Source organism: Mercenaria mercenaria, chromosome 5 (genome assembly GCF_021730395.1).
Source record: "Mercenaria mercenaria strain notata chromosome 5, MADL_Memer_1, whole genome shotgun sequence".
Taxonomy (NCBI): Eukaryota; Metazoa; Mollusca; class Bivalvia; order Venerida; family Veneridae; genus Mercenaria; species Mercenaria mercenaria.
Genome location: NC_069365.1, coordinates 43,671,224 through 43,689,115, shown reverse-complemented (window position 1 = coordinate 43,689,115; position 17,892 = coordinate 43,671,224). Strand labels below are relative to the sequence as shown.

At 33.6% G+C, this 17,892-nt stretch overlaps 1 protein-coding gene across 2 annotated transcripts in view; it reads right to left on the bottom strand.

Annotated features, from left to right (window-relative positions):
• Positions 1-234: 234 nt before the first annotated feature.
• LOC128557000 (polyamine-modulated factor 1-binding protein 1-like) overlaps positions 235-17,892 on the bottom strand; it is a 32,786-nt gene continuing 15,128 nt past the window's right edge. Inside the window, exons 2-11 of one of the 2 annotated variants that reach the window (XR_008370974.1) lie at positions 15,651-15,907; positions 15,134-15,215; positions 9,864-9,938; positions 9,580-9,687; positions 8,604-8,759; positions 7,042-7,205; positions 6,313-6,377; positions 3,183-3,278; positions 2,609-2,667; positions 235-613 (exon numbers count right to left, since the gene is read on the bottom strand). Coding sequence is in view for 1 of the 2 variants with exons in the window: in XM_053543361.1 (XP_053399336.1) it covers positions 569-613; positions 2,609-2,667; positions 6,313-6,377; positions 7,042-7,205; positions 8,604-8,759; positions 9,580-9,687; positions 9,864-9,938; positions 15,134-15,215; positions 15,651-15,901 (1,005 nt within the window). In the remaining variant the exon portion in view is untranslated. The remainder of the gene's footprint in view (positions 614-2,608; positions 2,668-3,182; positions 3,279-6,312; positions 6,378-7,041; positions 7,206-8,603; positions 8,760-9,579; positions 9,688-9,863; positions 9,939-15,133; positions 15,216-15,650; positions 15,908-17,892) is intronic. The other variant, XM_053543361.1, reaches the window with a different exon arrangement.

The following is a 17,892-nucleotide window of genomic DNA, read 5'->3' as shown; positions in this document are numbered from 1 at the left end:
AAATAGAGAACGTTTACCGCATGTAACTCAATTGCATTTTTAAAGATGTCCAACTCCCTTCTGTTTCAGAGGTAAATTCAATTTGAATAGCAAGAAATCACTTGAGATCACACAAGATTTTTACTTTTGTACAAAAAACAATAATAAGTCTTGAAAAAAGGTAAAAACTTACTAGAAAAAAAAGGATTATAAGGAAATAAATTTGGTCCCAGTGGGACTTGAACCTATTAGGAAGTGAATACTCTTCAACAGGAGGTACACTATTACATGGGTAATACCTTAAAAAGTTTTATATCTGGACAAAAAAACTAATGTCGACATTTTAAGTTGAATGTTATGAACATGAAACAAATACAAGTTAAGACAATTTTTGAACACTTGCTTTAGCGTATATATAAGCAGACTTGCACAAATGTCATGAACAAAAGGCAAAATATAGAATATGGTATTAAATGTCTTTGTAAATATCACTAAAGCTACTGCTTAATCTGGTTAACTATAAAAAAGCGTCAAAACTACGTCATCACACTGTTCCATCAAACCCATCCGAAACTGAATGCGCAGTCTCTCAGTTGTATGGAACATTTCTGTCATCATTTTCAGCTTTCACCTCCTGTTAAAAGAAACATACAAAGTGTAATTAAATAGCAGATATGTGCTACGAAGAATACGTTTCTCGTTAATTCATGTTCTCTGACTATGAAAATAAAATTACCTGCAATTCAATTCAATATTTTGCAAGTAAACTGGAAAACAATATGGCAAAAAAGATTCTTATATTGATAGTGTATTCGCAGACGGCCACTAACGCTCTAAACAGGTAAACTACAATGAATTATCTTAAACAAAGGAATGATAACACAAATAGGGCACTATTAAACAAAATCGATATAACATATGGAAATCTATCATCCTTGTATCGACCACTATTACTAGTTATGTGGACAATATTTCCAAAATTCAATTTTTCGAAAAATAATGTTGCAGGTAGATTTTAAAACAAGTTCTGATGATTTCATGAAAGAAACATAATAACGTGCCGGTAGGAACTTTTCGTCTCAATAACATAGTCAAAATTTGGTTCTCAGGTTCGTTACAACATTCCACACGTTTGCCCAAAATCCTATTATCATAATAATTTTAAATACATGTACTATGCTGTCGGTTCCAACCATAAGATGTGGTATCTATGTATATCAAATGTCCTCATCAAACTTTTTATTTATTTTGTACGTGATATCTTTTGGTAGATCATTTATGAGCGTAAAATGTACAATTTATAAACAATATACGATTCTTACTTAAGGTTACGAAGTAGGCCTTGAGAAACAAAAATCAAACAACACCAAATCATAGAAAGAAAGAGTTTTTTGACATGAAAATTGAACAGCATGTTAAACATGTATATTACGTTACGAAACAAGTGTCAGTATACTGATATAAACATTGAATTCCAGAAAAGGACTGCCCAAAGGAGCTCCACTTCCGGACAGTTAAACGCCTTTAAAAACTCACCATTTTCAAAGAACAGTTACACATGTTCGTTTTGATGCATTTGCAATAGCGTGAGAGTGGTGAAACATAACACATAACAAGGTGGAACACAGTTTTCAGCAATTGTTTATCTTTATTTCTTTACAAATGGTATTCATTTTAAAAGGGAGACAACATTTTTCGATTATTTTAAGTACAAATGGCATTCATTTTCAAAGGGAAACACTTTTTTCCGATTATTTTAAGTAATCGTCGAGAAAAAGTTGTCTCCCTTTGAAAATGAATGCCATTTGTAAAGAAATAAAGATAAACAATTGCTGAAAACTATGTTTCACCTTGTTATGTGAAATTTCACCACTCGCACGCTAGTGCAAATGCATCTAAACGAACATGTGTAACAGTTCTTTGAAAATGGTGAGTTTTTAAAGGCGTTTAACTGTCCGGAAGTGGGGCCCCTACAGGCAGTCATTTTCTGGAATTCAAAGTTTATATCAGTATACTGACACTTGTTTCGTAACGTAATATACATGTTTTACATGCTGTTCAATTTTCATGTCAAACAACTCTTTCTTTCTATGATTTGGTGTTGTTTGATTTTTGTTTCTCAAGGCCTACTTCGAAACCTTAAAAGAAAAGATAAGTTATCATAACTTTACGTAGATATGTAATATCAGTTGATTTTCAAACTCTCAAATTTATTGTTATTATTACTATAACAGCCAAACATTTAAGGTTATTTGCATTGTTTTAAGACATGATTCTGAGAATAACCGTAGAGATCTACTTTCTATGTTCTACGGATAATAATGTAGTGGATAAAATCCGAAGCACTCAATCAGTTTACAATTTACTAATATTCTAACGTTTCGGCTACATGCCTTCGTCAGGGAATAATCATCTATGGTAAAATTCATCTAAGAACCTGTAAATTTACTTACAATTCACATTTGCGTTTCCTAAAATTGTTCTTTGATTCGAAAGGATATTGAAATCAGAAATGGTTACAAGTGATTGGTTTTGATGCACAAATTACAATACAGTACAATAATGTGTAAAACCACACTCATCTAGCGCATTATTGTAAATGTTTTCTTTGTAAAGCAGTGCATTTTACCTCATGTTGCGTATTCCCAAATTCCAGTGCATTGTTGTCAACTGCTTTCTCGATAAAAGCTGAAAAGGCAAATAACAGACTACATTCATAACTACATGACATGCCGTAACAAGAAATATCTTTAAAAATGATGGTCGGCGAATTGTAATAAGGAAAGAAGTTTATGAATTTTTCATCTAACATTCATCTTTCATCTAACATTTTTCAAATTGTAAAACTAAACACCGCACTTTAACAATTTAAATGGTTCTCTTTTATTTTTTCGCAAAGGTTTCGTAGGGTTGCAATTTTGTTTCGTTTATCCTTAGACGAATAATTACAGCAGTAGTTTGATGAAGATTCATGAAGCGGTTCATGGGAAGAGGTCATTAAACGTGTTTATATATTTAGCTAAATTGGTCCCTATCCCCATTTGTAACAAAATAGCAGGAGACCTTACGATATTGTTACACATCGAGTTTGATAAAAATCCATTACATTTTAGTGGTTAATGCGAAGAAAGGCATATCTACTTTTAGCTATAGTGGTCCCAAATAGGACCCAAGTTCCTATATAAATAAATTTAGAAGAGGACCTTATAATGATGCTCCAAACCAAGTATGACAAAGATCCACCAAGCTGTTCATGAGACGCTGTATAAAGGCATTTCTAGTTTTAGCTCTAGCAGCCCCTAAAAGAGGTCAAATGTCCCAGCTGAACAAAGTTGGCTGCGGGCCTAATAAAGATGCTACAAATCAAGTTTGATTAGAATACATGAGAAAAAATCAATTAAAGGATTTTTTTATTTATTATTTTTATTTATTTCTAAAATAAGCCAACTGACCCCGCTTTAACAAATGCATAGTCTTTGGACAATGACGTCACACCTATAAAAAAGTGAAGGTCAAGCAAAACATACAATTGTAATTATTTCAATATTTCTGTTTCATAAGCAAAGTTTGACCGTAGTCATATCACATAGATAAACTGTATGCAGCTTACCTTCACTTCAGTGTAATGAGATTCAGTCATTATATAGCATATATATAATGAAACAGATTTCAAATGAGTTCAATATTTGCATACCATACTAAAGAAAAATATTCATATATAATAAATCAGTTAAATAATTTATAACAAATATATCAAAGCAAACAAGTACTCATTTTAATATGCAATCTGAATAAGTCACAAAAGCAAGAAACCTTTTCATATACAGACGACAATTGTAACAAGGAAAATCTTTTAAAAAGCACTTCTCTACATAAAAGACTCTTATCACACCCTTATTCATGTGATACGCAGACCGTATTCAGCTCTTTCTTTAATTTGATATATGTTGGTATTTGAACAGGTTTTTATCATATTTATTAAACTTACTTATCATTTTGAGATATATCAATATTCTTGCTTAATATACTGAGCCAAAGTTAGCTTTAAAACTGTGAACAGCGTCGTTTAGGATAAACGCTTTGTCTACATTTCTCTCAGCGTAGCACAATCAACAGGGTGAAAGAAATTGACACACTCGTCCAATCAGGCAGCGTGTTGCATACATCTTCCATTCTGATAAATTATCTATAATGCGTTATCAAGTAGTTTGATTAGCAAACTGAAGTCACGTGGCATAGGTAGCGAAAACGAATTTAGACGGCGTCGCCGAAAAACGCATTACTATGTGTGGCATATACACGAACCGTTATCGTTCTTATTATTACAATGTTACGAATGTAAAGCCTTCGACTGTGTCATGATGTTTTATGAAAGCCTATGCATAACTCATTTAAAGATCTCCGGCTTAACAAAAGCCTTACCTGAACAATAAGAGCCGCAATTGCAGTATCTATATAAGACATTATAGCGCAATGATTTCATGCTAAAATGCTATATAAGCATAGGCAAGCCATGAGCTTTAAGAAAGAAATTGCAATGAAACTACGGATAAAATGCTATATAGAGCAAAATAATTCAGAACTATTTAAATCCGCCAGTATGCGACTACCATTTTGTGTACTTTGGCTACGTGTAACAATTGCAGACACTAATGATTGAATTAAACAGAAAAACAACAGATTTTAAATCGATCATTTTACAAATTATTGCCCTTTGACATTTCAGTCGCATAACCTGAGGTTAAAACTGTTCTTTTTTAACGAATTTTTTAAATATGTTAATGTGACAGTATAGTCTGTTGTTATAAATACTAATTTTTTTAATATCTCGTTCACAATTTAGATGAGATATATATTTATATGTTTTTAATACAGATGTTTTCAGTTATTTGTTCATCAGAATCGCGTAGGCAATCTTGTGTCAAAATGTTTGATTTACTTACATGAGTGTTTTCTTTTGGACCAAACTTTACGGACCATGATTTTGATTGTACTGCATTAATTAAAAGCTTTAGTTGGTTATTTTATTTCCTTTCAGACAGTATGATGATATATTTTATATATTTTAATCACGTACATTGTTTTTTCTCGACTATGTGACTTACATAGGCCGAGTGCTTACTTTCATGTTTTTAAAATTGTATGTTGATAAATATCTAATGCGCATGTCACTATAATAAGATATTTACTTACTAACTTATAAATGTGACGTCTGAAAAAACTATTCAGGATAAATATCCATGTTTGTCCAGTTTTACCATTTTAATGGGGAGCAGTGTATATTTGTAATTGCATAACTTTTAATTCTACTGGGTGGGCTGCCCCATTTAAAGATATAACCTTTATCACTACATTAACCGAGATGATAAATGATATCGTAGCGGAAGTAAATTCGATACAAGTCTTATAGACTTTTTGTTATCTTACAGCTAAACATAACCTTTTGTATCAATTATACTATGATGTTGAAATTTTATCATATATTTTCAAAATGAAACTATGTGAATCTTCAATGAAAAGGTAATGAGCTAAACTTTCAACAAAATAAAATATATAATCCCTTTTTTATCAAACTTATGTATTCAAATTTATATCCTCTGCAAATAAATACTTCCTTTGAGTCATGTCAATTCGTGTCGTGGAACTCGGAACGTGTTTTAGATATATCACTCACCCCATGATAGTCGAAGTTACAATAAGGTACCAATAAAGTATATCATAAATTTCAGACTCTAAGATAAATACTTCGGCAAAGTGAAAGTTCTTCGATGAAGAAGACCCATTTAAAGATATCCAATGTTCGTCTGTCTCTAAAATATTTTATCTCTTAGACTAGATGTTTATTTCAAATGTAGAAAATCCTTATCAACTGTATCTAATTTTACTAAATTTATAAACAAACTGGTTATATAGAGCTACATTCATAACTACATGACATGCCGTAGCAGTCAATTATTTAAAAATTATCTTTAAGTGTACATATTTAATTTTTTAGCTAAACGTGTATTATGTATTATTTTGAACCTAATGCATTGTACCGTTAATGCGCATAAATCTGTTTTATTTTTTATTTTTTACATAGTCTATATGTAACTGTTCATATTTTCAGATATGAAATTTGGGTCTTGTACACCTTTTAATAACAATTTTCAAATGTTTGGTATTCAACATCGCTTTGTTTTTGAAATTACTGTGTTTCTTTTGTCAAAACAGACGGCGTGCAAGTTATCATTTAAATGTGCACTATTTTACTATTTTCTATTTTGTTTACTATCATGTATAAATGCATATATTTGAACATTGCTTTTGTTGGCAATCAAACATGTATGTCACCTTTTGTTTCTTTGCAGGTAATTGACGTATGTCTTCCGACAACTGTTTCAGACTGTACTATTTTTCTGAAAAAAATGAATATATGTAATTTTACTGTTTTACTATTTTACATATTTGAACACTTATCAACTTGGTTGTTTTCTATTACATCGTAACAAAATTCCTTTTTATATCATGACAGTACAAAAAAAGCTTTTTCATAGTTTAAGTAGCATCAAGAAAAATTGATAGATTGGTTACTTGTTTAAAACCACTGATGCAATATTGTAAAATCCTGGTCGGACAGATGGCGGATAATGGTAGGGCGGACATGGACTGTTGAAGACGGTCGATCACAGAAATTCGTCCTTGTGCACTTCGTGCTAAGATATCCTTTAGCTAAAAACGAAGTCTTTTGTCTAATTAAAATGACAACGTGGAATTCCCAGACACGATGTCCTCATAAAAGAGCAGGGGCAACATCACTATCAATAAAACATACATAATATATGTATGTTTCCTCCGAATAACGAAAAAAAGACAGAATTACTGAGTGTGTTTAGTTTCTAAAAGCTTTATTTCGTTATCAACAATTGACGATTTAAACGGATTTCAATTTCATTTAAAGCATGTTGCTCTATAATTATACTTCTTTAAAATCTGTCACTCGTTTTGCCCTCTGTCAGTTGCTTTAACTTATGTATCAACATAATCAACAAAAATTGATAAAGTAATATTGAAACAACTTACTGTATCAGTTCAGTGTTTTTCACGACTTCAGGATGGCACGTGCGTTTCCTCAAACGTTCAATCTTTTTCTCTTGAGCATTGATCTTCGTTTCCAATTCTGCAATGGCCATGTTGTGTTCTTCCTCAATTTGTTCTCTAATTGATTCTTCCTTTTCAAACGTCCACTTAAACAATCAACCAATCATTAATACATTTGTCTCCAGTGTACAACACAGCGTTGAAAGCTCTGAACAGATAACTATTTCTGTAATTACTCATTAAGATGTTTTGTCAGTACGACTTTAGTTTGTATCTAAGGATTGTGCTATTAGTCGCATCCAATAAATATGTGGATAACGTAGCAGATAATATTTTTCTGTATTTTAAGACAACACGATTGTTTGCTGAATATAAACGGCCTCTTTCATCGGTTTTTGATGAGTCCTTATTTATCGTGGTTTATAAGAAAAGGTTATAGAAAGTACATTACCAGCTTAAATGAAATATCCTAATCACGTATGTCTAAAAAGTAATCTGCAAACTTCTTGTACCCCGGCCCATGCAGTAATTCACATTACAAGTGAAAGTCATCTTAAATCTGGAGGCGTACCCTTTAAACGTGTAGCAATAAGTTACATGGTTTGGCTTTGCTTAGATGATAATTTTAAAACAGTTCATTTATCATTCCCCTGATGATTGTTCCTTCTCAAGAGAAGGAACACTTATGGTGAACATGTCACACTTGACTGAGCATGTAATGGATACAAGGGTATCGTCAAAGGAATCCGATTTCCCGTAGGGCGCCGCCATCTTGGACTCATGCATATTCATTACAGATAGCCTGTAGCCCAATATATGTTTACGCATAATCAATCTTTATTCCAGTCTTTAAATAGTGCACTCCAACTACGTAAAATAACAGAACAAGAAGACACAATAATAAATCATGTAACTCCTCGATTGAATATATCATAGTAAAGAATCGAGATTAATGAAATGAATATGCATCATCTAAAAATAGACTCCCGCAAAAAAAATAAACGTAATAAAATTGTCCCTGGTCACGTGATTCCTTTAGCTTCTAACGTTTCAAATTTGCTAGTCATTTCTTTTGCGTACGTTTTTACTTCCTGATTTGCTTTTCCAATCGTAAACGCATACATGTACGAAATTTCTTTGTGTTAAGTGTGCGGGTACTCGCTGGTGTAGTCGCGTGATGAAAATATCCGGAAATGAAATACAGACTGCAAGACAAATGCTTCCAATAGCATAATATGTACTGCACTTGCTAATATTAAAAAAAACAGCTTTGGGTTATGATAAAACTGTTAATACTTAGATTAGTTCTTAAATAGATCTAATTAAGTTTGCACAAAAATGACAAAACATATTTTCCTCGTTGCATTATTAAACATTTGTAACATTATGCTAAAACAATATCCCTTAAAAAGAATATTTTATATGTGCTAGAAGGAACCTTTTGGTAAGCTAAATCTTGTTTTACATAAGGTTTAACTAGATACGCAAAACGGACGCGCTATTAAATTTATTCGAAGTACATCAACTAATTCGACGATATATACCTCATACTCCAATCTCTTTCGGAGCTCCTCATATAGAGATTCAAGATCCTTTGGCATCTCTTCTTTGAAGTTCACGAACCACATGGACCACTTATTCTTGATGTCTACAGACAGCGACGCGAATTTTTCTTCTAAAGTAGTCACCGTTGTGGATATCTGCAAGGTATATTTCTTAAAACTCTATCCCAATATCATGATACAAGTTGTGAAAAAAACCCGTTTTAATGAGCCTTTATCCGTTTGATAAATCTGTCATATGACAAATTGATACAAAATGATTCTGAATGCACAAGTAAATATGCTACTGCTACGACAACCATGCATCGCTTACCTGACACGACAGTTTAAGAGATGCATATGAATTGCTACGTACTACTGTATTTCCCGTATATTTTTAGACCAGACGCTTGCATACATATATTGGCCTACATACTTATCATTAACGTATAACATCTAGCATTTTAATAATTTGATATATCTTTAACAGTCTTTCTATCTTATATTTGTCAACATTCTAAAATAAGCTGCTGATTTCGGACTGTGTAATTTCTCTATATACTATTTATAATGCCGGTACAGTGATATTCAAACTATTTATTTTAGGCATTTTCGTATATTCTTCTTGACAGAAATGCAGCGTATCACTTTCATTTCCAAGTTATTACATATAAAGTCTGCAGTAGCAAATTCTATTTTAAAAGTTGCACATGTTCATTAAATCGAATGAGGATATAATTTGTAGAAGTCCATCAGTTCGATCAGAAGAAAATGTTTTTCAATATTTTTATTTATTTAAAACGACATGATTTTTTAGCTATGTGTTGAAATCCTTTTAGTAAAGGACTTTTCAAATGTACATTGTTTATAACATGTGGATATGTTTCCTGCTCCGTAAAAGTCCGTGAGAACAAATGTATGAACAATACGTTGAGCACTTTTGTTTCTATACATAAAGCATCAATACATTCAAACTCACCGTTTCTGATTTCCCCTTCCAGTCAAGCAATTCTCTCTCGAGTTTTCTTATTATGTCCTCATATTTTGTTTTGATCATTTGCTTTTCATTATTGAATTCCTCCGCCGCCTTTAATGAAAACGTTTTAAGAGATTTAATTAAGCATCATTTCTTTTATAAATCATATACATTCGGTGAACAACCAGAAGTAGCTAAAGCATATAGAACTCAATATCTAATCAATATGGGATTAAAATGCAGATATATAAAATATATCAAAATCAGATAAAAATCAATTAACTTACTTCTTCTGTCTTTTCCTTGTACTCCAAATAGTTCTTTTTAGCTTGTGACAACTCGGATTTTAAATCACTAATCTCCTATGAATGCAGAATGAAAAGACAGTTTAAGAGCTACATGTATATATTTTTCCATGTTATTCAGAAAATGAACAGTTGCCGTCGAATTAGAAAAGTGCAACAGCAATTGAAAGTGTGAAATTCAAAAGAAGTATACCATAACTTATGTAATTAACTGTATATCTAGTAATTTACTTAAGGAGGTAGGTTACCTTAACATTTGTATATGCGCATGCCAAACCGGAAGCTAACTTGACGATTTATGACAACTTTCACGACAAACTAAATGTGTTTGTATATTTATTCTTCTGAAACAAAATCATTAACCTGTCTCTGATCTGTCTCCGAACTAATGAATAAATTACAGCAGAAGCGCTACAAAACATTGTTGCCTTAATTTGACGTCATCGCCGTCATGACGTTACGTGTCAGTTACTGCGCAAAAAAAATAATAGCTATAATCTTGAAAGTACGTAATTCTCAGCAATTTTTTTACTTGAACTATTTTCAAACAGCCATTATTTGCCAAAAATTTTTAATGAGTCTTTTCCTCTGAATATTGATCAATATTTTGCGGCTTTTATCTAGTTACACGGTGTATACCCATACCGCACGGGTGGTAAACGCGCAATCCAATTCCCACTGGGAATACGCTAAAAATGGGTTGCGCGACTTCCGGTGCTGGTGTTGCGCATCAATATATACAAAATCGAGGTAGGTGGGTTTTTGTTTTTGTAAATAATGACACATTTACGCGTGTTTTCGAAAAAAAGCAAAATGCTATTCGACACAAAAATGAATAAAGATCATACATGTGAAATATCAACTTATTAATTTAAGAATCAGCTCTGTTATCACGAAAACTCTACTGGCTAGAACTGTCAAAAAAGCATGGAATCATAAAAAATGCAAATTTTCTAACTCTTGTGCCATATTTCTGGAAATGTGACGTTTCTAATGATCAAACATGTGTAAAACAGTCATGAATATTACATGCACTTGAATGAAATGTTGCTTTTGAGAAAAAGATTGGCAAAAAATAATCGGGAATGGGGATGCGCCCCGGGAATGGAGTTGCGCGTATACATTATATACATTATGATGTATACGAGCAACTCCATTCCCGGTGCGCAACCCCATTCCCGATAATTATTTGTCAATTATGTCCCCATAAGCAGGATTTGAAGCAAAGAATTTTGATATTCGTTACTTTATAACATTTGAGTTATAATAAAAAGCATCAGATGTCATCAGATTAGGCATATGAGGTCAGAAACTTCCATTTTTCGTGTTGCCTGACATTTTGTGATATTAGAGCCGAATCATAAATTACAAACCAGATATTTTACACATATGATGTATTATCATATTTGTGTCGAATAGCATTTTGCTTTTTTCGAGAATTTTTTTTTTCTTGTCTCATACTAAGCAAAATCATAACTTCACATACCTCAATTTCGTCTTTTTTTTTACGCGCAACACCAGCACCGGACGTTGCGCAACCCATTTTTAGCGTATTCCCAGAGGGAATTGGATTGCGCGTTTACCACCCGTGATATCGGATCCCTCTCTGTGGAAAATGAGAAAACGGATCCCTCTCTGTTCGCGCACAGGACACTCTGTGCTAAACAATGAACTCCAACGTCAGTCAGCTCGGAAAATCAAATTTTTCGTCCTAAACACACTTGTATGCATAAAAACATATTGCCCACGGAATGGCATAGCTATATACCATTGCTTTTTTACTGTTACATTTGTTTTATCAGTTGACAAAAGTCAAAACGAAGATGGAATATAGCCGGAGGTACTGGCTTGGATGAACATCGTTTAATGTTTATGAAACTTATATACGACTTTCCTTGAATATAGCAAATATCTAGTACTTTAGATGTGAAGCCGTTGATCCTATCTTATTTGTAAATACACAATATGTGGATATTTTCATCGTATTTCCTTAAAACGCTCTACTTTCGATTTCGTTAATGCACGGGATCCCTCTCAGTCGGCTCAATTTTGCCTCACAGGATCCCTCTTGACTCTCTACACACGGCACGGGAACCCTCTCGGACACAATTATTTTTCTATCGGCACAGGTGCCCTCTCAATTTAACTTCAGTGTTAAAGTTATGAAATGGTGTTCGTATTTAAAAGCAAAACAATAATTATAGGTTACTAGCTATGCACAAGTTTTGCAGCGAAAATAGATAGTACGACTTTATGAGCACAATACTCTTCCGCTAAAGAACGATGGAGTGCATATTTACCGAGGCAAAGATGATAACCTTTTTATTACATACGCATTCAATGTAATGTAACTGCACTATAATTTTTCTTTTCAATAGTCTGAATAAGATTGACAATACTGAACTAAATAAAAAATGTTAATGCCACGACACACATTCAATTACGCCACGCATCCGATATGAAAGTGTATGTACCGATGTTTTCGGTACAGACTTGTGTGCCCGGGCGGACGGGGATTTGTTATGCTAAGTACAGATGTGTCGCTGAACCTTTTCAAACTAGCATTGATGCATGAATGGCCCCTCTTTGTATTAAATCAAATGATACAAATTTGCGTTTGAAAGTTATTTGTGTATCACTAAGATATCTACGGAAGAGCATAAGTGCCAGGTGCGTTTTTTTTTATTAACTCGAAATTTCGAGTTAGTAACTCGAAATTTTGAATTTCGAGTTACATCCTTGCCCTTTTAGTAGCAAAATTTGAACGTCCGTCCGTCAGTCAAAGGCCAAAAATGTAATGGACGACTTTTGACTCTTCGAAGTGGAATCATCTATATACACATCCATATATTGTACCGAACATGTAGGGACTTGAACATATACTACAATACATAAATGTATGACCTACTATAGTATCTAAAGCTACTCCAGATTTCAAACTGTATCCAGGATATATACCCTCATTTACATGTATAATATATTCATGTGTTAGGGGCTCGAACTAGGTCGTAAACCTTCCAGACATGGTCAAAATAGTGAAATATTCTAAGTTTGAATACTTCCCGGTCACCTTCTAAACCTCTCCTCAAAATCAAGGTCTGTCCAGTCTTGGTCAGACTCATAATTACATTTTTCATTTAGGTATGTCTATATTTCATGGACATATGGGCTCAAACTAGGTCGGAAACCTTCCAGACTTAAGCATGGTTTAGGCACCTGAAGTCTTCCTCCAACATAAAAGGTACCAGATATTTGCTGTATAAGAAAGTCGTATTTAAGTTTCATAAACATCGCACGATGTTCATCCAAGCCAGTACCCTCCGTCTACATTACATCTTCGTTTGGACTTGTGTGAACTGATAAAACAAATGTAACGATAAAAAGGCAATGATATATAGCTACGCCATTCCGTGGGCCATATGTTTTTATGCACAAAAATGTGTTTAGGACGATAAATTTGATTTTCCGAGCTGACTGACGCTGGAGTTCATTGTTTAGCACTGAGATGTCCTGTGCGCGAACAGAGATGGATCTGTTATCTCATTTTCCACAGAGAGGGATCCGATATGGGTATACACCGTGAGTTATATTGAAATGTTATGCGGAATGTAAGAAAATGGGTGATGGTAACTGATATTTTTGGGAATATTGTAGGGTGAAAGGTTACTTATTCCGATCATTTTCAAATAAAATTGGGCAGTTTGATTTGTAATACATGTACCCTTTTTCCCGTTCCCATTGATAATATGAGTGATTCGAAGGAAGATCACAGGTATAATAAATATAACAAACAATTTGATTGGCTGACTAACTCGTGGGAACGAGATATCTATGTCGTGGTAACGAGTTAGCTATGTTGTGGGAACGACTTACAATGTCGTGGGTACGGGATAGCAAGTCGTTCCCACGACCTATCGAACTCGTTTCCACGAGTTAGTAAGTAGTTCCCTCGACATAGCTAGCATGCACTACTCTTTTTTTTTTTATTGCACTATTCTTTTTTTATTACACTACTCTTTTTTTATTGCGCTACTCCTTTTTTTCAATGCAGTACTTTTTTTTAAATTTTTAATTGCTCTTCTGTTTTTATGTCGTTCCCACGACTTAGTATTTCGTTACCACGACATACTAAGTCGTTCCCTCATGTAAGTATTTCGTGGGAACGACATAAAAAGACAAGTGCAATTAAAGAAAGAGTAGTGCATGTCACCTCTGTACCACCGTATGTTGGTTAATAACGTATAGTTAATATTTCAGACAATGTATTAAACACTCAAACAAGACCTTTGCCAGCACAATACAGTTGCGGCATCAAACAAACTTGTTCATGAAAAGGTTTAGCCCTACTTTAAACACTGAATGCACAATGAATGCGTCCAAAACATTAAGTAACTTAATATACTCGGTATTACTGTTTGGTAATAATGAGTAGAAAGGCAAAGACAATTAATATCTGGCAGGTATATAAATTTTGGGTTTTTTTAAACCAGAAAGGTTTAGCTGACATTTTTCTAAGACAAACCATTATAGCGGAACTATTTCCCCGCCTGTGAGTCGCGTTTTGTGGAATTTGCCTTAATACCCCAGTCACACATACGGCGCGGATAGCTACGTCTAACCACGGATAGAAACGTAGTACTCCGTATCGATCCGTACCTGAGCCGTACCTTAAAGTAGTAATCCGTATCAATCCGTACCAATCCGTATGACTCAGTTACGGATCGATACGGTTTACTACGTTTCTATCCGTAGCTGGACATAGTTATCCGCGCCGTATGTGTGACTGGGGTATTATGGAACACAAAACGTATTGATATGTTCCTGCTAGGTAGTCACATTTTCAAAGTAAAACATGTCCCAAAACTGTCAAGCGTTTTGACGTCGGTACAGTCAAACCACTGGCAAAACGTCAAATAGAGAAATAATATCATTTATGTTTTTCTTTCTTTCTTGTATGCGTTTTTTGTTGCAAAAATATTCATTTAAAAGCTGAGAATGCAGATCGAACATTTCTACAAGACTGCAAAACAGTACAAAATGCTTCTCTTACATCCACTGTCTAGTTATTACGAAAAGAAATGCTCGGTCATTTAGAGTTGCGACTGCAATTGTTTGTAAATGTTGAATAGACTATGAGTAAATCAAATATCTCGGAAAACTGTCGTTCCCCTCGCAAGTCTATGCTTCTACTGCGGTAAATAATGATTCCATAATAGCTTTATCATGCATTAACGAAAATGACGTTTACGCACCTGATCTTTCTTGTCACATTTATCTTCGCACCGCTCAAGTTCACGATTGGTGAATCTTAAATTCTCTTTCGTGGATTGTATTCTGTATTTGAGAAAGATCGTGATAGAAACAGTTTTTGAAATGCTTGAAATACTTTTTAAATACTATGTTTCTTCATGTGTACATGAGTAAATGACATATCTTTATCAGCAAGAAAATCAAAATGTTTTATTCATCTATCAAAAAGGTCTAACATTTTTATTGGGCACGACTTTCTCATATGTGAATTAATATACATGTAGATTATAATAACGTGATTAAAACAAAAAGCAATACGAATATAATATTATAAGCTATCTAGCTAGGCAGGTCCTCATAGTGTATTTGATAAGCGGCTTCTGTCCACCATACAGTGCCAACCACGGGCATTTAGTATTGGAACATCATACAGTTGGTTGTGTATCTTTTTTGTGTTTCTGTTGTAGAGTCATATGTTATTGTGTTAATATTGCCATGTATGTAACGAAATCTGCTTACATTTGTTCCTTTTTGTCTATGGTAGTTTCAAGATCGGTTACCCGGAATCTCAGTTCGTCGATTGTATCCTGTTTGTTTTTTAGTTCCTTTTCGCAGACAGATTCGACTGAAACTTTCACCAGATTTTGTATTTCTATATAAACATCAGTTTTGATATCCAGCACGCCCATGAACTTTCCAACAACATATTCCAAATAAATGTTGTTTTTCGCCAACTGCTGCTTGTCGAAATCAGGCTCATCTTCTGCCATTCTTTGCTTAAACATATGAAAATCAAACGAATATTACATGCCAGTCATGCTATAGAATGCTGTAATATTATTAAGCATCGTTTATTTAATGTAGCTGGGCTTTATGTTTTGTGTTGCTTCTATCAAATAAAAGCTTAAAGTCTAACGGAATAGAGTAGCAGATACTATTGTGCTACTGTCATATACATTCAAATGCATTCGAGGCAAAATTAAGACTAAAGAATCCATGGATGGAGTTTGCACAATGTGGGTACATATCTGCATGCTACATTAACAATGACGACGATAATATTGTCCTTCTTTTGTTTCCAATGAGAGTTTTGAAGGGAATGTATGACCGGAGGTCTACATTACCAAAACGAACACTTAATTATAATGAAATCATGTTATGGATATCTGTTAGAAATGTTAAAACTGGGGAATATCTACAATGTCAGATACTAAGTACTATTTCTTTTTTTCAGGCCCTATGTAATTTCCATGTCATTGGCATAATAAGGGTCGGGGAACATCCGCCTACCATACTTACAATATTTTTCATATGAAATATTATTATTATTAGGTTTTTTTACATTGTTTTGTACAATACGGTGATATATTTGGACGACGAGTACCCAGCTGAGAAAACCATATTGGACGAGCCGCTAGGCGAGTTCAATATGGTTTTCTCAGCTGGGTACGAGTCCAAATATATCTCGTATTGTACAGTACAATGTTAAATAACCTTTTTATTCAATATCTATTTTATCTTACTATAATAATAGTTTAAATTAAAAATGTTTCACTGAATATTGTATTCCTGCCTTTTCTAGTTTTCCCCAGCTTGGTATGAGTGCAAATATATATTATACAGAACAATGTTAGACCTTAAATAACTTTTTTATTCTATATTTATTTCACTTCATACGTAATATACGTAATTCATTGAATGTTGTTTTTTCTGCGTATCATCATTAAAAAAAATATATGGTTCGGATGAAAACTGTTCGACTTAAAAGAGCGGACAAGGCTAAATTCCCCGTTTTTCGAGTAATTCAAGGACTATAATCAAAGAGTGCCTGGTACAATTTGGCCGGTTATCGAAACTGGCCGAGATGTAATGCCCACAAACATTCTCAGCAAGTTTGGTGAAGAGCCGACGAAAACTGAATTATAGAGCAGACATGTTTTGGATGCTGACCGCCCGCTGCCATTTATAATCTTCTCCATTATGTTTCTTAACCGTTAAACAAATAATGCTGAGGTAGCTATTCAGATAGTCAGGGCTGACACCAATTTCTAGGTTTTAGCGGGACGGCTTCTTTTAGCGACTTTTCAAATATTCCAACATCTGATGATCCTTTTTACTGTATTTTTAAGTTTTTCATTATTAACGAACGTTTTAATATCTAAATCAGATAGCATTGTTATCCCTTGAATCGTTTTTGTGTGTTGTAAACAAAAAACAACAACTCAAATTAAATACGCATAATCAAACTCTGTACACAGAGCGCCAACTTCATCCGATTTACATCCGGAACATTTTCACGCGTTTCGGGCTTTATCGTATGTTTAACATGGGGCTGTTGAACCGTCCAAATACAGAAAATACAGGAATTTTTGTACGCGCGTGCGTCCAAATACAGAAAATACAGGATTTTTGTATGCACGTGCATCCAAATACCGTAATATATTGTACGGTCACGTGTTGCAAATGAACGTTCGCGATTGGATAGATAAAATAGGTATAGAATAATAGAAAAGAAATCGAATCCATATAATAAAAACATTAACAATAATTCATATAGTTACGACGCATACAGTCAATAAGTACTAGATATTAAAAAATTGCCCAAATTTTAAACTCTTTTTCATTATATTACATACTGTTTATGCCCTGATACGTTATTTCAATGCATGTCTTTTACTTCACTGTCTAGGTTACTGAAAATAAACTTTTACATGATTATGCTAGAGGACCATAATCACACTGGATAACCGGCTATCCTGAC